The sequence below is a fragment of the Haliotis asinina genome, chromosome 6 (assembly GCF_037392515.1).
Source record: "Haliotis asinina isolate JCU_RB_2024 chromosome 6, JCU_Hal_asi_v2, whole genome shotgun sequence".
NCBI lineage: Eukaryota > Metazoa > Mollusca > Gastropoda > Lepetellida > Haliotidae > Haliotis > Haliotis asinina.
In genome coordinates, this window is record NC_090285.1 from 43479865 (window position 1) to 43502599 (window position 22735).

General features: G+C 42.1%; 1 protein-coding gene across 1 annotated transcript in view; it reads right to left on the minus strand.

The window, feature by feature from the left end:
* The window catches only part of LOC137288282 (centrosomal protein of 290 kDa-like), a 49331-nt gene that overhangs the window by 8440 nt on the left and 18156 nt on the right, over positions 1 to 22735 (minus strand). The window contains exons 22-45 of the mRNA XM_067820769.1: positions 22115 to 22240; positions 21861 to 21953; positions 21476 to 21625; positions 20886 to 20966; positions 19862 to 20035; positions 19291 to 19402; positions 17840 to 18036; positions 16982 to 17042; positions 13962 to 14059; positions 13461 to 13593; positions 12378 to 12694; positions 11632 to 11826; positions 10883 to 10963; positions 10640 to 10747; positions 9959 to 10093; positions 9143 to 9373; positions 8331 to 8552; positions 7735 to 7889; positions 7371 to 7584; positions 6315 to 6452; positions 5747 to 5861; positions 5480 to 5589; positions 4936 to 5064; positions 4619 to 4758 (exon numbers count right to left, since the gene is read on the minus strand). Of these exons, the coding sequence (XP_067676870.1) occupies positions 4619 to 4758; positions 4936 to 5064; positions 5480 to 5589; positions 5747 to 5861; positions 6315 to 6452; positions 7371 to 7584; positions 7735 to 7889; positions 8331 to 8552; positions 9143 to 9373; positions 9959 to 10093; positions 10640 to 10747; positions 10883 to 10963; positions 11632 to 11826; positions 12378 to 12694; positions 13461 to 13593; positions 13962 to 14059; positions 16982 to 17042; positions 17840 to 18036; positions 19291 to 19402; positions 19862 to 20035; positions 20886 to 20966; positions 21476 to 21625; positions 21861 to 21953; positions 22115 to 22240 (3515 nt within the window). The remainder of the gene's footprint in view (positions 1 to 4618; positions 4759 to 4935; positions 5065 to 5479; positions 5590 to 5746; positions 5862 to 6314; positions 6453 to 7370; positions 7585 to 7734; positions 7890 to 8330; positions 8553 to 9142; positions 9374 to 9958; positions 10094 to 10639; positions 10748 to 10882; positions 10964 to 11631; positions 11827 to 12377; positions 12695 to 13460; positions 13594 to 13961; positions 14060 to 16981; positions 17043 to 17839; positions 18037 to 19290; positions 19403 to 19861; positions 20036 to 20885; positions 20967 to 21475; positions 21626 to 21860; positions 21954 to 22114; positions 22241 to 22735) is intronic.

The window sequence follows — 22735 nt, forward strand, 5'->3', positions numbered from 1 at the left end:
CCAGAAACTTAGCAGATCTATTAAGAAAATTCACACAACTTATAACTCCCCATCTGTAAAGATATTCAATGAGAATGATTAGATGTGAATAATTAAACAATACCTCACAATATTACTGATGAAAATGAATCAATACTTTCATGACTAATAAAGAATGCAAACTGACTGGCTAGAGAGTGCAGAGGAATACCAACACCATTTCTCAACCTAAATTCCTATCATGTACAGATTTCCATTTCAGTCCGTCTGAATTTTAATCATTACTGTGTTACAGTGAGTGAGAGAGAAAGTATAGCTTTACGCAACTTTTAGCAATATACCAGCAACATATACACACCAGAAATGTGCTTCACACATTGTACCCATGAGGGAAAATGAGCCCCTATCTTCAGTGTGATGAGCAGACGCTTTAACTATTAGGCTACCTCACCCACCACTGCTTCCCACCACCGCTACCATATTACTGAAACAGAGCTCACAGCACATCACTATACAATGCACAGACTAATCAATATTTCACTTCAAATCAGACTGTCTCTCATAAATCAATGATATCACATTGGAGTCTCAAGTTGCAAAAACAGATCAAAGGAAACCATGAATGGGCATGATGTAACCATCTATTCTGAATATGCCATGTAGACCACATACAAACTGTCATGTCAATGCATATACATACAAATCAGCTGGTGCTCTGTTTTCACAGCTAGTCCCAAGTCCATGTCCCTATGCCTATCAACTCATCACTGAGTTGTGTATAGCAATGTTGACACAACCACCTGTCTGTAAGTGACCGACAGCAATGTACAACTCACTCACATGTCTGGACATGTCATGACAACCTCATACACTATAGTCAGTTTCAGAAAAGTCAGCTCAGGGCAAGCTCTTGTTGAATAGTGGGAAGTGGGGTGTGGGGAGTGCACAGTTAATTTTCACCCATTTTCATGAAAGTTTTAATGGTCATTCAATAAACTAACAGGACAAAGAGGGGTGGAGTGGTCACCCCCTCGGGATCCACCAATGGATCAAGTTTGTTGTAGTGGTTGGAGTCTAGCTTGGGAACATGTCCATCAATGTGATTCTAATCTGTGACCATTTGTTAAACAACTTATATCCAAAGTTGAATAAAATTAACCATAATATTTTACATGTTTTCAGGCAGCATCAGACTTATACACAATAAGTACATTAAACAGTATTTTCTACAGTTATTCTCTGAAGATTAAATGGACAAAAACGGCAAGTATACATATGAGCATTATATAAGCACCACCAAAAAAAATTGTCGTAACAAAAGGGATCAAAACAGAGAAGTCAACCAGTGATATCTAAATACAAATGCAGTTAGCATAAAATTCATGTGCTGACTCAAATGCATGCTTTTCATGCTAAAGTTCTGTCATGGTACAGGCAACTGAGGGGTATAAAAAGGTGAAATGAAGCATTCTCATTGCTTCCACATGCCAAGGCGAAGGCTTTCTGAAAATACCAGATGGCAGATTACTGGTATGCATGAAGCTGGTTTGTCCTGTGGCAGCATTGGATCCAGATTGAATATCAATTACACTGTCAGTAGTCGCCTTGTAAGGAAACATGCGGCCACTGGTTACATCAAGGATCGTCCACGATCAAGAAGGCCAAGAAAGACCACTCCCTGTGATGACCGTGCCCTAGTTTGCCTAGTGAGACACAGGCCTATGACAAATGCCAAAGATCTCAGAGAACAATGGAGAGTTGGTCTTTTTCTCTCAATCAGGACCATCTGAAGGAGGCTCAGGTTAGCTGGACTCCATGCCCGTTGTCCAATCAGATGTCCCTTACTCACTGATAGACACAAGGCTCAACGTTTGGCGTGGTATAATCAACGACAAAACCACATCCTGAGGACATGGTGCAAGATCCATTGGTCCCATGAAAGCAGTTTTCTTCCTCGTGTTACTGACGGCCGTTGGCGAGTTTGGAGAAGGAGTAATGAGGCTTATCAACAGCGGATGATCCATGCAGCTGAACCCTTTGGTGGTGGCTCTGTAATGGTGTGAGGGTGTATCTCCTATGACTGTATGCTGAATCTTATCACCATTCAAGGGACACTCGATGGTCAGAGATACCAACAGGAAGTACTGCAAGCTGCTGTTTTGATAACCACCCCCTCATTACTGTCACCATTACTGTTTTTTTGTACGTTGGACCACAGACATTGCCTGTGTGACCATAGTTCTGGACATGATTACTGATAACGCTTTTAGTGCCCCTATATGACCGTTAATAAATTACAGCCGAAAGCAGCAGCAGTGTCGGTAGTTGATAGATTGACACTCTAGATGGTTCATTTAACGAAATTATAACCTTGTGTTTGGTTCCCATATCATGAATGACCAGTGTGTTGTGTTAAACACAATCTTGTAGCATGAAATGGGTGGTGCTTAATTAATGCTCATGTGTATAGTTCCGTCTGTAAGGGTTAACTCCTCAGAAAGCCCATACAGACATTATGTAAACTTTGGGGAAGTGCTCCTTTCCATGCCACTGCTAGGAGGTGGATAGTGGCGTTAATGTACAGAAAAAGAGCCTTAAAGATGATCCGAAAGACCTTTGACATCAGTGACCAGGAAAATGTGATTGAAACACAATAAATGATAATTGATGACTGACACTTCACCACAAATCACACCACCAATACAATAGCCATCTTTCATATGACTTCTGACAACATAATCTAATGACATAAAAAGGTATTAGCCACTCATCATTATAAGAGAGTGAGTTTAGTTTTATGTTGCTTATAGTAACATTCCAGCAATATCAGAGCTACACACATTGTACGCACATGGGGAATCAAACCTGGGTCTTTGAGTGAATGCTTTAACTAGTAGGCTACCCCACCAGGCTACCCCACCACCCTGATTAAACATGTTTATGATAAAACACTGCTTATTGTTGAAGCTTCCAATCAAAAGTTTCAGGAGTGAAAACTCAGATACACAGTGTTACACAGTGTTACAACTTGGAAGATTGTTGGAGTATTCTGTTGATGGGTATTAGTTCAAGTTTATCACTTCTTTTCAAAATCATTTTAAATTGAATGGAACTGATATATAAATGTTGGAATAGATCTCGATTTGGTTTATCTTCTACCAGTATTGCTGACCTTAGATGTTTTGGAAGTTAGTAAACTCATACCAGTAAGTACTAAGTGCTAAGTACTATGGTTTGCAAGTCACAGCACTTCGACATGACCCGTGATATTTTCAAAATGAATCACATAACTGAGGACAGGGCCCACTTTTAGAAAGGCTAAGATGAACACTGACTGATGTAATGTCATACAGCCCCATCCTGTGTAATGTCCCACATCATCTCTTTGTGTTATGCTATATGCCACCATCCTGTGTAATGTCCTATAACACCATCCCATGTAATGTTATTATACACCATCATGTGTGATGTCCTACAACACCACTCTGTGTAATGTCCTACACAACCACCCTGGTGGGTAATGTCCAACATCACCACTCTGTGTAATGTCCTACACCACCACCCAGTTTAATGTCCAACACCAACACCCTGTTTAATGCCCTACACCACCATCCAGTGTAATGTCCAACATCACCCCCCTGTGTGATGTCCCACACTGCCACCCTGTGTAATATCTCGCACACCATCCTGTGTAATGTCCTACTCCACCATTTTGTTCAATATCTTACACCACCCTCACGTGTAATATCTCACACCACCACCCTGTGTAATGTCCAATACCACCACCCTGTGTAATGTCCTACACCATCCTCCTGTGTATCATCTTACACCACAATCCTGATTAATGTCCTACACCACAATCCTGTGTAATGTCAAACACCACCACCCTGTGTAATGTCCCACATTGCCACCCTGTGTAATATCTTACACCACCATCCTGTGTAATGTCCAACATCACCATCCTCTCCAAAGTCTCACACACCATTCTGTGTAATATCCTACTCCACCATTTTGTTTAATTTCTTACACCACCCTCACTGTACTATCTTACTCCACCATCTTGTTTAATGTCATACACATAATATTGTGTAATGTCCTACACCATAATCCTGTGTGATGTCTTACAACACCACTCGAGTAATGTCCTACACCACCATCCTGGTGGGTAATGCCCAACATCACCACTCTGTGTAATGTCCTACACCACCCTCCTGTTTAATGTCCTACACCACCACCCTGTGTAATGTCCTAACACCCTATGTAATGTCAAACACCACCATCTTGTGTAATGTCCTACACCACCATCGTGTGTAAAGTCCAATACCATCCTCCCGTGTAACATCTTACACCACCATCCTGTATAATGTCCTAAACCACAATTCTGTGTAAATGTCCTACACCACCTCTCTGGGTGATGTCTTACACCACTGCTCTGGGTAATCTCCGACTGCACCATCCCATATAATGCTCTACAATATCACCCTGTTTAATATCCTACACCACCATCCCGTGTAAAGTCCTACACCACCTTCCCCGCGTAATGTCCTTTCAACATTGTGCCAGAGTATCACCATATCCATTGTCGTGTCACAGTAATCATATAAAATGTCAAATAAAACTACTCTGTCAAATGTCTTACCTTTCTAGTGCAACCTTTGACAGCTCATTGGCCTTCTTCATCTTGTCGAGCTCTACATCCTTCTCCCTGATCTTCACTTTCATCTTCTCCACTGTCCTCTGCCACTTCTTACTCTCCTCCCAGCGAGAAACTTCCTCTGTCTGAAAGCAGGAAGACATAACTGAACTCTGATATACTACAGTTATTTTGAATGGTTACTATCGACCTCAAAAGCATATTCATAGTGCTACTGCTAAATACTTTGTTGGTCATGTCCTATAACCCCCAAACTCATTCAGCATGACACCTTGAGTCATGTAGTCCAGAATATGTCTTACCTTGGCACGATCTTCTTTTTGTTCATATGGCTTTTCTGCTGTCTGGCGCTTCTTCAATTCATCCTCAAGAAGACGTACTCGGCGCCGATGTTCATCCAGTTCCTGTTGCTTCTCAAACTCTCCAGCTCTCTATAAAATAACATCCAGATTTCACTGCATTGTGACCTTACTAGACATATCCTTCCACATACCTTTCTCATCAGACAGTCCTATAAAACAGCCATCTAGGATTGTACAGCTTGCTGTAGGATTACCTGCTGCCCTAACCAAGGTCCATGTGTGTTCCCAAGTCCTACTGTTCTTCATCCCACCCATGTGTCTCATGGTGTTAAAGATCACCATTCCATTGACCTGTGTTCTCATGGTCTTCAAGCTCACCATCCCACTCACCTGTGTTCTCATGGTGTTCATGCTCACCATCCCACTCATCAGTGCTCTCATGGTCTTCAAGCTCACCATCCCACTCACCTGTGTTCTCATGGTGTTCAAGATCACCATCTAGGCCACCGGTGTTCTTGTGATGTTCAAGCACTATCCCACCCACCTGTGTTCTCATGGTGTTCATCCTCTCCACCTTCTTCTCCAGCTCCTCCACTTCATGTTCCAGCCTTTCCTTCTCCCGCTTGTACTTGTTGCAGCTTCGCTCCTTCTGGGCTGAGCACAGAAAACATCAGTAATGTGAGAACTCACCATGTTAGGCCAGTAGTATAACAGATCATGCTACAGCACTTTGGGAACACATCATGTGCTATTGTCTTCTGAGTCAATGACAGTGTAGGTCATGCAGATCAGTTAGACTGAAGACACTTACCAAACTCTTCCCGCACATCCTCCAGGTCAGTCTGCAGTGTGTGTTCATTCTCCTTCCTCTTCTTGATCTCCTTCTTCTGTCTCTCCATCTGCAGCTGAAGGTCCTCAATCTGCTCCTGCAATACACAATCAATCTACACTGTACCTCACACAGAGGGAGAATGTGGGGTTCCATGACAGTCATGTATTCATCGACATACCTCAGCAGCCTGGAAGGTAGAGATGTCACACAACAATAGTTGTGCCGCAATCTGAGAGCTACTGCCCACTATTCATGTTGGTCTTTTCAGCCTGTAATTGGCTTGCCAAGGGTTTGTTTCTGAATATTAGCTGTTTTTATTGTTAAATGCATCTGCAGTGAGTATTTGGATTATAAACAATGCCATTCTAATTTTGCAGAATACAGCTGGTCAGTATGTCACCTACCTTCATCGGCTTTGGGTGCTGGGCTATAGTTTCAGTATGTCACCTAACCCCATCTGCTTGGTGTGCTGGTCTATAAGTCTCTGTATGTCACCTACTCCCATCTGCTTGGTGTGCTGGTCTATAAGTCCCTGTATGTCACCTACCCTCATCGGCTTAGTGTGCTGGTCGATAAGTCTCTGTATGTTCTTCTCCTGATTGGCATCCTCAGCATGAGCTCGGACATTATCCTGTGCCTGAGTCACCATGTCTGCTCTCAAATCTGTTAAGGCCTTGCCGAGGGACTACAAATAGAAACAAGTATGGAACTAAATGAAAGCTCTAGTATCTTAATAATCAGCCACGAGTTTATGTTTTAAATGCAAAAAAATTCATTTTCACCAAACACGAAACATATAACATTTAAATGATCTAAGTCATATGAATTTCATCCTCAATATCTCCAGGGTATACACTCCCATGAATCTCCACTTTACCCTCAGGTCGGCCTGATAATTTTACTACCTCCCTCTGCTGGCTCTGCATCCTCACAGTAGCCAATCAGCTAAACCGCCGTCACAACTGAGCTTGCCAGTGTCAACAAAGTGCAGCTCAGATTTGGGGTAAATCATACAGACAAAATGATAGGTCTGAAACTTTAAAAAGATATAGGCAAGAACTCCTTCTACCTCTCTAAGAGAACCTCTGCATGGTGTGTGATGCCAAGCTTAAATGGTCAGATAATTTAAAAAGCAAAAGTGAGCTGTGATTGGTATGCTTGACTTCCAACTACACACCTGAAGATATAAAAAGCCAGCCAAGGGAGGTAATCAGTTTATCGGGTTGAGCCATAGATGCATCCAGGGAACAGTGAAAATTAATCAGAATCTAAACCCTGGAGATATTGAGGATGTGTGAATTTCAGATTAGATGAGTTATGTATTAACACTGCGCTTACATTAAGATCCTATGGAAAAAACAAATGTGCATGATTTGTCATTTTCTATATTTAAATCTTAAAAAAGCTCACTTGAGACAAACAGAATATGATAATGCTGTTCAGTTTCTCCAGAACACACTGACCCATCCTTCTGACTGTCAACTGATATCCATTATTTTACTGTTAAATGTTATCCAAGTATCTACTGAACTGACCATTCAGCATCGCCCATCAGACAGCCAATAACAGAACAATAATAGAAGCTGGTCTGTGTTCTACTCACCTGATGCTGTTTCTCCTTGAGAGCCAGCTGGTTCTTCAGCCTCTCTACCAGGTTCTTCATGGTCTGTGTAGGAGCCTTGGAGTTGGAGTCCTTTAGTACAGCAATCTCGTCATTCAGGATGTCCATCTCCTTCTTCTGTTCCCCGAGCTGGCGGCGGTAGTCATCGATCTCTGAGTCCTTCTTGGCCAGCTCTGCCTTAACCTCCTCACTGTATCTGGAGATAAAACAAGGTGATAATCATTAACTGACCTGAACAATGAAACATCTTTGGACTATCATTACTTGGAGCATAAGCTGCCAAAACCTCCCTCATGAAAAGCATCTGAAAGTTTGTATAACTTTGTTGACCGGCTGTGGTGTGTACCTCTCTTTGTCTGTGCTGTGCATTCTGTCTGTCTGCTGCAGTTTGGCTCGCAGTGAGATGATCTCCTCCTCCTTGAAATGCACCTTCTCACTGAGAGCTGCGATGGAGTTCTCCTGCTCGGCAACCATGTCCTCCAACTCCGTCAGACGGGCCAGCTGAAGCAGACACCAACATACGTATCAGGCAACATACACAGTAAAACAGATCCCCCTCATCTGCTGCACCTACATACATCATAAGCATGTTTATAACCAAGCTTACCATCTACTGATGGAGGATGATATTATTCTCTTTTGTGACAAGCATGGGTACTGGGGACATATTTCAAACTAGAATCCCACAGGGATGAGATTCACATGCATTAATGTAGTGCTTTTCTTGAACTGAACTCAGAGTTACTGAGAGGAAGTACAGTTTAACCTTATTGACATATATTCTAACAGTGTTTACATGTTTCAGAATGCTCATTCCAAAGGTAACATACGTACAAAACAATTGTACCTGTGAATAACATGTTGAATAACATTTTCTCAACTGATTCAACTAATGTCAACACACAGTGACTCTTCAAACTGAGGAGAAACATGGCGGCTGACCTGTTTGCTGGTCGGTCCCTTGGCTGTGGTCTGTCTGCTCATGAGCTGCTGAGCTGCCTCCTTGAACTTGAGGAAGGTGGCATCAGTGTTGAGGTGTATCTTCTGCTGCATGGCCTTCAGCTCTTGCTCGTGACGTCGGTTCATGTCCTGCATGTCCTCGCGGGCCTGGTTCAGTAGCTCCTGGTACTTGTGTATCGTCTCCTCTTTTTGTTGGATGCGGGCCTGGAGAGGCACAGAATGGGTTTATTGTTGAACAGTACACCAGCTGGGGACACACTGTATGTTCAGACAGGACAGACACAGCATAGAACTGCACATAGACTGTAGGCCCTAAGGACACAGTGAAGTTCTGTTTAAAGATTGGATGGGCACAAAAGCTGCAGGTGGTAGAAAACATGCAGCAACCAGATGGTCATAGGAGTGAGTGAGTGAGTGAGTTAAACCGTGCTTTTAGCAATATTCCAGCAATATCAAGGTGGGGAACATCAATCAACATTGTGCCCATGTGGGGAATCAAACCCAGGTTTTTGGTGTGGTGAGAGAACACTTTAACCACTGAGCTACCCCACTGCCCAGAGTCACATGAGCAGCACAGTGTATGGCAGACAGTTCAGTACAGTTATAACTCTGACACAACAAGGGTCGATTTCAGGGTCAATGGAGGCAATGAACAGGAAATACAGCAAAGGGAAGCAGTGTCACACCAATTATAAACTACTTGGTCAATTTTGACCCCCAGTCTGAGGGATGAAACATCATCAACAGGTCAAGTACTGAAGAACATGTCTTGTAACCATGGTAACAAACAGTACCTGCAAGCTGGACATGGTGGACTGGGCAATCTTTAGAGCCTGTTGACTCTCAAAGTCATGGTCCTCTGGCTTTTTCTTCATGGCTGTTGTGACCTTGGATGTGGCCTTGAGGATGATCTCATCCCGGTCGGCAGTGGCTGGCATTCTTAGCCTCAGCTCTGAGACCAGTTTGTCCCGCTCAATGATGGCACGCTCTGCATCACGTAGCTGCTGCTCCAAGTCACTGTTCCTCTGGAACAATAACAGACACCATGTAGCTCACCTTCTTTCACACTGTATGTTATTTTTTATGATACGCCAATCATCTGGGGTTTACTAACAGGTTCCGGTGATATCAATTCTGCAGTTTGTTTCAGGTTGTATTTTTGTTGGATGCCCATGATGCTAGTCCTAAATACTACTGACAACATTATAGCTGCTTGCATGACATCATACTCTTTCTACAATTGTCAGCACTGAATTATGACAACCTGTTGTGTCAAGCTGAATCAATTACTCAGTTACATCCATGACAAAATATACTCACACTGACATAAAGTATTTGATACATATCATAATAACATTGTGTACAATACACATAATACCCTCTGACTTTAATTTGTTCCACGACATTGTAACAAATAATACTTCATATTGCTGAAATATACAAGTGTTATTTCAACATATGCTGACTGAACATTAGGGTCTGCAAGTCTGTGTTTGCCTGGGACAGGTGAAAATGTAGAGAGGCTTGTTGTTTTTGGCCACAGTCAAATTCTCTAATAAGCTGTGGAGGTGGGGAGATACAGGTTTTTCTCAAGTGTATTCTGCATGTACCTGTCTGAGTGTCTTGGACTCAGCCTTAGTGTCCAGGATGGTCTTGACGTTGCCCTTGATTGTGGAGATGGCTTGTTCTAGCTGACTGGCTACTGGAAGATTGGAATCAGGAAGGCTGCCCACGGCCTGCTCAAACTATGGGGTAGAAGAGACACAACAGAAATGTAACAGATAATACAATGCTTCCATACCAGATGAACAATGCTCCAATTGGGATATGGTGACATGTGTCAACCAAGACAGCAAACCTGACCATCCCATAAATCACCTCTCCTGATAAGCATGGGTTACTGAAGATCACTTCCAACCATATTTAACAGATCCTCAGAGGGGTTTCACTAAGGAATAAATCTGGTCTCATCTGAAAATGTTACTTGGGATTGTTGGTAACTCTGTAGTTTCCATCCTCTACACCACATTGGCGTCTGGATAGATGACAATTTAATAACCTATTTACATCATGCACTTGTAGTTTAGCAGCTTGCAGATGGTGGTCTAACAAAAGAGATTACATTGGCTGTCTTGGTTTGATTTCTTTAAGCCATGTTTTTGATTACTCTATCTTGGACTTATGTTGTTGAGCTTGGAAATCCTTTGTGCAGCAATCATTAACATCTTGTGTCTGCGGAAACATGATCCAAAGTCTGCAAATCCCAGATCAACCTCCCACTATCCACCTACCCTGGACGCAGCTCCAACTATCTCCTCCACTTGTCTCTCCAGACTGATGACGGTTCTCTCCAGCTCCACCTCTCTCTGCTCCCATCTCAACTGTCTCTCCTCATAGTCCTGCACACAGATGCAATATCAAAACAATCAGATCTCTCTGTGACATTATTGTCTCTCAAATATGACATTCCGTGCATATTTTTCACAACAAACACCAACATATCTCAGCAATGTGTTACAGTCCAGATAACTTGCCTTGATGACTCGAACATTGTCAGCCTCGAAGTCAGCTATCGTCAGTTCATGGGATTGGATGATTCCTTCCAGGTACTTGATCTGTAACAACACAAGATGGTCATGCATTGTCAGAAAGACATGGACCAACACCAACAATAATGACAAGACTGCCAAGAAATAGAAAATGTACTTATTTCAGACATGTCACAAGAGTCTCTCTCATGATGTCTTCGCGTGGAAACAGAAAATATGGTTTAAAATTAGTTTGATTTCAGTCCAATTTTCCATATTTGGGTGCAATATATCTATGTAAAATGCAACAACTAAAGCTTATCCTGGAGGTTGCACACCATTTGGACCTAATGACTGTCCCACTATAATGGCCACACATAAATTGCAGCACTTATTATGAACTGTCAAATGAATTCACTGCCAAGTAAACCGCCAGAAAACGATCAAGACTATGTTTTTTTAGTTTTTGGCAGTCGTAGTGACTGAGTTGGTTAGACGGCTGAGTGACTGCGATTTGGTGCCTGAATTTGGGAGTGCGGGTTCGAATCCAAGATGGGACTCAACCCTGCAAAAAGTACAAGAATTCATACTTTACTAAGAAAGTGAAAGCCCCAAAATAACATGCTATCTCAAGATATCTGAAAAAATACCGATATCCCCAAATATGATATAAAAAACTGAACTTAATTTACAGCAAGCAAAGTAAATACTACTTTTCTCCCCTGACAAGTGAATGCCGTCTCCCTGGTACCCACCTGTTTATGCAGCTTAGTGTTGAGTCTCTTCTGTTTCAGCTCTTCCAGACGAACTGTCTCAATCTTGGAGTGCCACTCCATCACCTTGGCAGCTCCCCGCCCATCCTTCAGTGTGGAGATCAGCTCCTGGAGGCTCTCCTTCTGCAGCTTCAGCTCTGCCACCTTGTCCTGCATACTCTCGCGATGGTCCCGCACCTGGAGTGAGTGAGTAAGTGAGTGAGTGAGTGAAAGTAATGACACTGTGATCTCTAATCCTGTATCATAGCTGATCACAATCACTATGCAATCCTTTAAAATGCTTATCAACCCTTTATATTTTGCATTCACAAAGGCAGTGAAAGTTGTGGTATGCCACAGATTGACACTCCATGTAAAAATCTGAGCCAAAAAATCCAACAGTTGACATCATGAGCAAATGAGCCGTCTTTGATGAGCAATTAAGCAAACCAGTAAGTCTGACCATACAGTCAAATCCATTCAAGCTATCCAAATCAACAACACAACTAAGGCAGTATTGTCAGTGCCTCAAACCACAGTGCTCATCCCCCATTACAATGAAGCTAAGGCATTACTGAAACTATCAGACCTGCAGTTTTTTCTTCACTATAAATGAAACTAATTACTGATGAGACTATCCAAATTCTTTGCGATCGTCCACCATAATAATGTACCTAATCAGAGCTGAGACCATCTCAACTCTTTCAGCCACTATGATTAAGAACTAATCAGTCCTGTGACTACCTCACCTCTCTGAGTTCTTCCTCCAGCTTTGTCTTGTCCTGCCTCAACTGCATCATATTTTTTGAGAACTTCTCCTGTTTGGACAGCGGCACAGCTCCTGCAAACTGTAAGCGCAGTTCATTCAGACTCCTCTTGAGGTACCTGGCTTTGTTCTGTGCCTCGGCCCGGTTGTGTTGTATGGTCTGGTTCTTGTCATCGATGCGGTGTTCTCCCCGCAGCACCTGGGCCTCAAGCTTTGTTACCTTTTTCCTGGCCTCCTCGCACTTGCGTACGGCTGTGCCCTCACTCACCTGCAGCTGAACGATGGTGCGATGCAGCTTACCTGGGACAATAAACAAGGCTGATTAAAGCCCCAGATGATTATTATTGCATGTTACATATCACACACATGTGAAGGTCTGTAATCTGGGTTAGAACTGATCTTCAGTAACATGCTTTTCATAAGCAGCGACTAATAGAAGCAGGTGGTCAGGTTTCCTCACTTGGTTGACACATGTTATTGTATCTCCTTGCACAGATTGATGCCCATGCTGTTGATCAATGGACTGTCTGGGTCAGACTCAATTATTTACAGTTTGTCGCCAGTTGGAATATTGCTGAGTGTGACTTGAAACTGAACTCATTCACTCACAACTCTGTAATGAACAACTCTCATATGCTAAGGTAAGAAATCCAAAGTTTGATCCTACAGTTAAGTAACAGATGGATAACAGGTACCACTTCTCTGCCCCAAATCCAATTTTCAGGATATGTACATTAGTGAAGAAATAACACTGTAATTGCCATTGTTCAAACCTTAAGGAATTCAAGTTTTCATTCAACACTGCACTTATAAACTGTTCCTCACAGCTACAAAAAATAATCCTATTTCACACATCATCATGTTTGAAGCAAAATATATTGAGTCCAAAAATATTTACCAATAATACATTTCTCAGACTAAAACTAATTCACAAAATGTTTTGGAGGGTTTCACTTCCCTAGGATTCTATATGTCCCTTAGTATACACAAAACAAATTATTCTGCACTGTGACAGGCACTGGAATTGAAGATTTCCAGGTTTTCAAAACATTCAGAGAGCACTGACCAATGATGGTCTTTTCATCACTCTGCATCTGGAAGTCAAGGAGCTGTTGCCGTAGCGATTGAAGTTCCTTGTCATGTGACACCTGCTGTGTCTCGTAGATCTTCAGCTGGGATGTTGCAACTTCTGCCACTTCCTGTAACCAGAGAAAAACTCTATTAAGACACTACAACAAATCACTATCCTAGTTAAATGGGGCACTGACATGAGCAAAAGTATATCTTTGACTTCTGCGAGGCCAAGTATCTATGTATGTATAAAAAATTTATCTAGCTATCTACTGAAAGACTGTCTAGTCCAGACTAAAAAATTTACAAACCGGCATACAATTGTAACTTTGCTGAGTGTCGAGTTAAACAACAGACTAACTACTGAAATACAGACACAATTCTTATACCATGCTATCATGTCAGTTTGTAAATTAGTTGTACTGTAGCCTGACTTGTCGAATGATGATGATTATTATTATTTTAACAGCTACTGCCTGTCATGGTACCTGCCTACCTTCAGTTTGGAGATCTCATGTTTCAGAGTCAGCTCGCCTTCCTCCAGCTCGGAGATCTTCTTCCTGTCTGCATCACTCACAGACTTTGTCACAGAATCTAGTAAAATAAATGTTGTTTTTAAAATACTACCATAAGAGCTTGTTCAAAATATGAAAGGGACTAGGATTTGCTGAAATAACAATTCATCAAAGACAAGCATAAGATACATACTATTCCACTAACCACAGGCAAATTGTAGTGCAAATGGGGTTGCACAGCATAGAGAATATGACAAGTCTTCAAATATGCGAGCGAAGCGAGCAAAGGTTGGGAACGTACTTTCCTCGCTTCTAATATTTTTCATCTCAAAAGAAAATATCGCCACCATCAAAGGTACACTCCCATTTCCTCACTTGGTTGTGCTCTCACATTTCCTACCTCATGTTTAATAATTACTCACGTGAAATATGTTTTATTCAACACTTTAAGCACCACTCGTGGTACTCAGATTGTTCTTCGCCAGTTTCCAGCTGAATGGAGCGACGGAACAAGAATTCGACGGAGAAATTGAAAAGAAATAGCATATTGCCTAATTTTATCATGAACCTGTTGGGGTTTATTTGTCTTATCTGTCGTCGCTATTGTTAGAATTTTCGTGACATATATTGTACATAAAAATACTTCTGGCGTAATGAAGCAGGGGAGGCAACTGTAAGTATTCCATGTGGAATAATACCCTCCTATTCCTTCACGCCTTTGAACCGGAAGATGGAAGGGGGAATGGAGGCGAAGAATGGTCTGATCTACCACGAGTTGCGCTTAAATTGTTGAATATGAAACACCTCACATGATTAATTGTTCAACATGGGGTTGGAAATGTGAGAGCACAACCAAGTGAAGAAATAGGTGTATACTTTTGATGGTGGCGATATTTTATTTTGACATGAAAAATATTTTATGAACTGAAGCAAGGAAAGTTCGTTGCCAAACTTTGCTCGCTTCGCTTGCACGTAAGAAGACTGGTCATTTTCTCTATGCTGCGCAAACCATTTTGTCTGTGCACTAACTGATTTTCACAAGGTAAACATGTCAAAACAAGTATCCATGAGGTGTTTGGGTCAGACATTTCAAAGGATATGGTCCAAGATAGGGGTTAAATAATGTATGGCAGGGATGGAAATAATTCTTGAAATGTAAATGTGCCCTGGTACAGTAGCACTTGTAAAATCACTTGCCCTGATATGTTGCCCACTGTACCAGCCGATTTTCTTGTTGATTATTTAAAAGTCACATGCAAAAAAACCCCACAAATTCTGATACCTTTTGGTATGCACTTACCAAAACAAATCATCAAAGATGCCAATTCAACCTACAAAGTTGATAATGTGATGAAAAAAGAAAAGCCCGCAAAATCTGAGTTCAAACGATTCACTAAATTTCCCCCAGCGCTGGGGGGAAAAGTGGTTTCAAACTCTTGTCAGTTTCAAGTCCTGCTTTGTACTTGGACGAATGACAGTTTCCAGACATGCAGTAGTTCACCATCTCTACTGAGATGATTTTTTGGATTGAATGCAAATTCAGAGAACATGTATTTTCAAAACCTAACATCTGTATATTCATTCTTTATGGATAACAACTTCTTCTAGTGTATATGATTTTGTCTGACAATGGTATATGAATCCACACTGAAACGATGCATCAAGTACAATAAAAGAAGTTGTTATCCTTTAAGAATCTTACTTTCTTGTGACTCGCCATACTTCTAAAATGCCCATCAAACAGCTCATCTTTCTGTACACACAATAAGCCCTCAGCATATCAGCAAATGAAACAGCCAATTGGAAGCTGTCGTTGCATTTGAGTGCACACCCACCCGCTACTACTGGGTTTGGTCTCCCGAGGGCTTCGTTTCGAGGGAAGTAAGCCCAAGTACAAAATATTGAACTTTTGAATCGCGACTGTACGCTCATAATTTTGTTTATTTGTTTTTTGCAACTGGCGATGCATAATATATGCCATGAATAAGTGATAATTGTGTTTTAATTATGTTCGAATTTTTGGTTGCATGTGACCTTTAAAAACAACATAATTAACAACGGAAAGTCCACTGAACACCAGTACAGCATGATATACAAACTAGCATGCCCAACAGAAAAAAACCAACTCGACTGAGAATTCGGGCAACGGGTTATTTCCACCCCTGTAAGGTGATATGTCCGGTGATATACATGATATGAAGTACTTTTGTCTCACTACCACTGGAATTGCAAGATTCTTAACAAATGTATAAGAATCCCTCTTGTTCTGTCACAGATATATAATTACTGAATGACTTAAGACTGAATGAATTTTGCAAGCACAGAGCCGAGATGAAGGACTGAAAGTTAATTTGGATGAGGCACATGCCGAGAATTTCCAACTGATTCTCTGATACAGATGTTTCCTTACTGTTGGATATACTAGAGAAATACTGTGGTTTGATTACACGATGCCATTCAGAAAGTGGTCAAATGCAACATATTTCATATTTGGGATTTCACTTTCTCAGTAAAGTACAAATTCTGTTGCTTTTGACTACTTTCTAAATGGTATCGTGTAATCATAGCTTTCGGCCGTGGGAGCTGTGCCAATTCACACTTATCAGAGGGGTACACAAAGTATGCAGTCTAGACTACCAGTTGTCTAGACTTTCATTTTTGTGGAAGTCGCGGTGGCTGAGCGGGCTTAGATGGCTGACTTTGCGTGCTGGCGATTAGGTGCCCGACTCTGAGGGTGTGGGTTCGAATCCCGGATGGGACTCAACCCAAAAAAAGGTACTAGAATTTGTACTATACTGAAAAAGTGAAATCCCAAATATGACATATGTTGCAACTGTGGTTTGCTGATCATAGAGACAAAACCAAACTTTAGTGTTATAGTACCAATACCATAATCTTACAATGTTTATCACAATACACTTAATGTGAAGGCATATCCCTTGAAATTTCTTTGCCAACATTACAGGATGACAAGAACTGCTCCTCTGTTATAGACACTTACCTGAAAGTTCATCTCGCAGATCTCTCTCGGTTTTCTGCATCTCAAGGTTTAGCTTAGTAACCTGTGAATAATAAGTCAATGATTAAAAATCCAACAAGAATGGTGTGAGCTCCACCTGACCCAAAGTGGGTGCCCCCTATTGAACCTTAGACCCCTAGATGCTAGTAGACAGGTGTGAGCTCCACCTGACCCAAAGTGGGTGCCCCCTATTGAACCTGTGACCCCTAGATGCCAGTAAGCTGGTGTGAGCTCCACCTGACCCCTAGTGTGTGCCCCCACATTTAACATGTGTCCCCAACTAGCACGCGCTTCACCTGACCCCCAGTGGGTGCCCATATTGAATCTGTTACCCCCAGATAACAGTAGATTGGAGTAAGCTCGACCTGACCCAAAGTGGGTGCCCCTATTGAACCTGTGACCCCTAGATGCTAGTAGACAGGTGTGAGCTCCACCTGACCCCTAGTGTGTGCCCCCACATTTAACATGTGTCCCCGACTAGCACAAGCTTCACCTGACCCCCAGTGGGTGCCCCTATTGAACCTGTGCCCCCTAGATGCTAGTAGACAGGTGTGAGCTCCACCTGACCCCAAGTGGGTGCCCCCTTTTGAACCTGTGACCCCTAGATGCCAGTAAACTGGTGTGAGCTCCACCTGACCCCTAGTGTGTGCCCCCACATTTAACATGTGTCCCCGACTAGCACGAGCTTCACCTGACCCCCAGTGGGTGCCCCTATTGAATCTGTTACCCCCAGATAACAGTAGATTGGAGTAAGCTCGACCTGACCCTAGTGGGTTCCCCCTACTGAATCTGAGACACCCATATGCCTGTAGACTGAACTGTGTCTCCAAGTGTGCTAACCTCAGAGAACTTTTCTTCCAGGTCCTTGTTGCGAGTCTCTAGTTCCCGAAGGATGTCTCGCTGCTGCTCATACATCCGAACTGCGTGCTCTGCCCGCTGTCTCTCATTCAGCTCCTTCATCTCCAGCATTGTGATCTTCTTGGAGATGGAGATGATATCTCCATCTGTCACCTTCACATCCACACCCTCGGTCACACCTGGCCATGCAGATCAATAGACACTATTGAGGTGATCAGGGAAAAGAAGATTATTATTATCATGAGCTATACAGAAGGGAATAAGTTCTCCTGTATCCAATGGTCATCTCTGAGGAACCCACTTTGGCTGCTGTGTAAACTGTAGTTAAACTGGCACCACCATAAACAGTAGTTATGCTTAATAATTAAGGAAGCTGAAAATCCTGCAGGCCATAGACATTTACTGGCTTGGTTACACTCACAGCCGCTGACAAACCCAACGGTGTGATAGGTGATAGGCGATAAGCGATAGGCGATAGGTGATTAGTAGTTGATGAAGAGTGTAGGCGGTGATGAGTGATGAGTGGTGGATGATGAGTGAGGGTGTTCAGTGGTAGGTGATAAGTTATGGGTAATGATGGGTGGGTGATGAGTGATGGGTGATGAGTGGTGGATGATGAGTGAGGGTGTTGAGTGGTAGGTGATAAGTTATGGGTAATGATGGGTGGGTGATGAGTGATGGGTGATGAGTGGTGGATGATGAGTGAGGGTGTTGAGTGGTAGGTGATAAGTTATGGGTAATGACGGGTGGGTGATGAGTGACGGGTGATGAGTGGTGGATGATGAGTGAGGGTGTTGAGTGGTAGGTGATAAGTTATGGGTAATGAGGGGTGGGTGATGAGTGATGGGTGATGAGTGGTGGATGATGAGTGAGGGTGTTGAGTGTTACGTGATAAGTTATGGGTAATGACGGGTGGGTGATGAGTGGTGAATGATGAGTGGTGGATGATGAGTGAGGGTGTTGAGTGTTACGTGATAAGTTATGGGTAATGACGGGTGGGTGATGAGTGGTGGGTGATGAGTGGTGGATGATGAGTGAGGGTGTTGAGTGTTACGTGATAAGTTATGGGTAATGACGGGTGGGTGATGAGTGGTTCGTGATGAGTGAGGATGATGAGTGGTAGGTAATCAGTGGTGGGTGATGAGTGGTGGATGATGAGTGGGGGTGTTGAGTGGTAGGTGATAAGTTGTGGGTAATAAGAGGTAAGTGATAAATGGTGGCAGATGACTGATGGTAAATGAATGGAGGTACTGAGTAATGGGTAATGAGCAGAAGTGATGAATGATGGCTGGAAGTGATGGGTGATGAGATACATGCTGAGCAACAGGGGATGAGTGGGGTGATGAGAGATGGTGATTAGTGATGGGTGATGATTAGAGGTGTAGGGGTGAAGAGTGGCAAGTGGTGAGAAGTACGTATTCTCAGTGACTCACCTCTTCTATGTAGTTCTTCCATGGCTGCCTCCAAGGCATGTAGTTTCTCCTTCTCCAGACTAAGCGTTGTCTTCAACTCCTCACTGTCATTTGTTAAACGTTTCACTTCTGCCTGTAGAGCAGAATGTCAATCATAACACATCACAGAAAGAGTAAAATTTTGCTATAAAAATTGAAGTCATAAAACTCAAATCAACCAAGCATTTGAGAAACTAAACATTGCCTTTTCCTATCAATCTCAGTATTTTGAAGGAATGGTTATTACGCTGGGTCCTGATGCACAAGGCATTTGTCATAACTCAGCAGTTTTCCACAGGCTTACAAAACCCTACGAAGAATGAGGAACCTGGAATCTACAAGAAAAAAAGGGCTTCCATCACTGTACCTCGGTTGGGATTTGAGTAGAACATTAGAATGCAGCATTTCTTGAACAAATATGTAATCAGATAATACATTGTGTGTTATTCACAACCATATTAAGGGACTTCACTTCAGAGGACCAAAAGGCCATTTTATGAGTCTCATCAAACCATTGGTGGTGAAAGTGGGGTATACACTGATGTTGTCTCACCTCCAGTCCAGTGAGGGCCTCAGCTTTAGACACTAGGTTATTGCCTTTCTCGAGGAGGTCGCGGTACTTCTCCGTCAGTTCATGGTAGCGTCTGTTCATTTTATCCATGTCACTCTGTGGCACAGAGTCTTCCAGTGTCTTCTGCAGCTGGTTGATCTTGAAAGTTGACATGTCCTGGACAGACAACATTCATGTCCTGGTGACATTATCAGCTGTCAACTAATCCCAAGGGGTTAAAAGTATCCTTTTCCCTGTGTAGGAGTCTAAGTGAGTGAGTGAGTGAGTTTAGTTTTATGCACTCAACAATACTCTAGCTATATGGAAGCAGTCTGTAAATGATTGAGTCAGGACCAGACAACCCAGTGATAAACAGCACGAACATCGATCTACACAATTGCGAAAGAATGACGTGTCAACCAAGTCAGCCAGATCCTGTTATGACCACACGATCCTGTTAGTTGCGTCTTACGACAAGCATGGGTTACTGATAATCAAATCTAACCTGGACCTTCATGGGTCGTGGGCCTATGTATCATCAGGTGATGGAAATGTGGTGTCATGTACCATGTGTGTGAGTCTAAGTACCATGAACCATAAGGAGAGCAAGAATATGCATTCAGGAAAGAAAACTTCATTTCAGAAACTCAACAATACTTATGTGAGATAAGCAAAGTTACCAAACATGTGTTCAGATTGCTAATTGTGAATTAGTTACGGACTCCTTAACCAAACACATGATATTATTTCATAGAATGGTAAGATAACAGCACATAGCCACTTAACCTAGGACAAATTCCCAATGAATAACTAAAAAAAATACTGTGATCAGGTTAAATCTTGGATTCAAACCCACAGTCAGAGGATAACAGCAGCAAAATGACGAAATTCTGCAAAATTGATGCTGTTCTTAGACTACTGACCTACCTGTGTTCCCCTTCCTTCAAACCATTCAAATCATTGTGGTGGTAATAAGAACTCATCTGGAAGCAGTAATGTTCATTCAAAAGGAGTTTAACATACTGACCTTGAATCTGGACAGGTAGCCCATCCTTTCAGAGACTGCAGATTGTATCTGTGTTATTTCATTCCTCTGTTGATGCAATTCCTGAGATTGACAAAAATTATAATTGATAAAACCTTCTTGACCTGATAGTAAATTCACTTTGGAAGAATAATTGTATTCAATCATGTCTTGAGATAACCATAAATCATCATGGCTGTACAGTTTAAAGCCTGCAGAAGCAAAGCAAATTCTTGTCATATTGTCCAATAATACATGCAATATCCATCCCAAAAAAAAGCATTCAACATGCTGAAAACAAGGTTAATACAAAAAGTATACAGCATGACAGTCAAAGGACAGTCTATTTTCCACTGCACTAACATTGTGCTTTAATGCCACATTCATGTATATTCAAAGTATGCAACAGTGATTTCTAATCTTGAGTCTGAACGAGACAATTCAGTGCCTGATATCAATCGGGGATGATGAAATGGACCAAGTCAGCAAGCCATTTTATTCACTGTTTAAAAAAAGCATGAGTTGATGAAGACCAATTAAAGGACAGGTCTTCAAGGATCTGCTCATATGTGCAAGTTGTATCTGTGACTGACCTTTCTAAGCCTGGTGTCAATCTCCTCCATGATCTGGTAGCGTCTTGTCAGTGCCTTTTCATTGACACGGAGTGTCGTGATCTTCCTGGTCATATCTGCTAGACGCCGCCTCACCTCTACGTCATCCTTGCCAAGTGTGTCTATCAGCCTCTGTGTGGGGAACAGGCATCATTAACTTGTTATAGGGTACAATGTACCCACTCTCCCTTTCAAATTTCACTATCCTTACATGCACTTCATATCAAAGCAGAATTGTAAATGATAACACTACCATATCTGTATATCTAGTCATTGCCTTCCAGACAAAACTAAAAATCATGTATTATTTTGGTTGAAAATATCACTAACACCTCAGGTAGTTAGACATAAAGGGGAGACAACTCACATCAAATTCCTGGATGCGAACAGAATCTTCCTCTCTTTCTCCATGGACTTTCTTCAGCTGATCTTTCAACTTGTCACATTCTGCCTCCCACTCCTGTCAACACAGCATGGATGGACATTTACTTCAATTGCTGAAGCGATTCCTGTCACAACCATATTTGTCTTGTACGTGACCTCATAATACACTAAGTGGATTAACTATATAAAGCTTCTACTCATAATAGCCACATCAAATTTGACAGTACAGCTCCATACCTTCTTTGAGGCAAGGAATTCCTGGTACACCAGTCCCTGCTGGTGTCTCATCACAGCAAACTTGCGCTTGTAGTTCTCCAGAGAAATCTCCATCTTTTTCATGCTTTCCTCCTTCAGGGACATCTCCTGTAGAAATCAACATCATTTCCAGATCATCGTTCCATCCACAACAACATGGTCAGAACACAAGAGGTTCAATGAAACGTCAACAAAGAGGGTGTATTTTGATATTTGGTGTCTGTGTTTGTGTCAGATTTAACAATGTTGGGGTTGTTGACAAATTCCTCTGAAATTCAACGATACAAAGGTATTATCTTGGACTCATGCACTGATGATTTAAAGGGGGAGTTTGTCGATGGGGTGCATGTCATGCACCGCCCACATGAAACTGCCACTGGAGTACAACAGTTATCAACACACAAGTATAAGTGTATGTCTCCACTCCATCATACTGAACCTATTACTTACAAATACTTAAATACTAGTCTCCTGGTTACTTAACCACTGAAAACTACCAACTAATAACATGGAGGGCATGTGCTAAATCAAGGATGTATATTATCTCTCGCCAAAGTGAGTATGGTTTTAGGTCACTTTTACTAAGAATAAAGCAATATCACA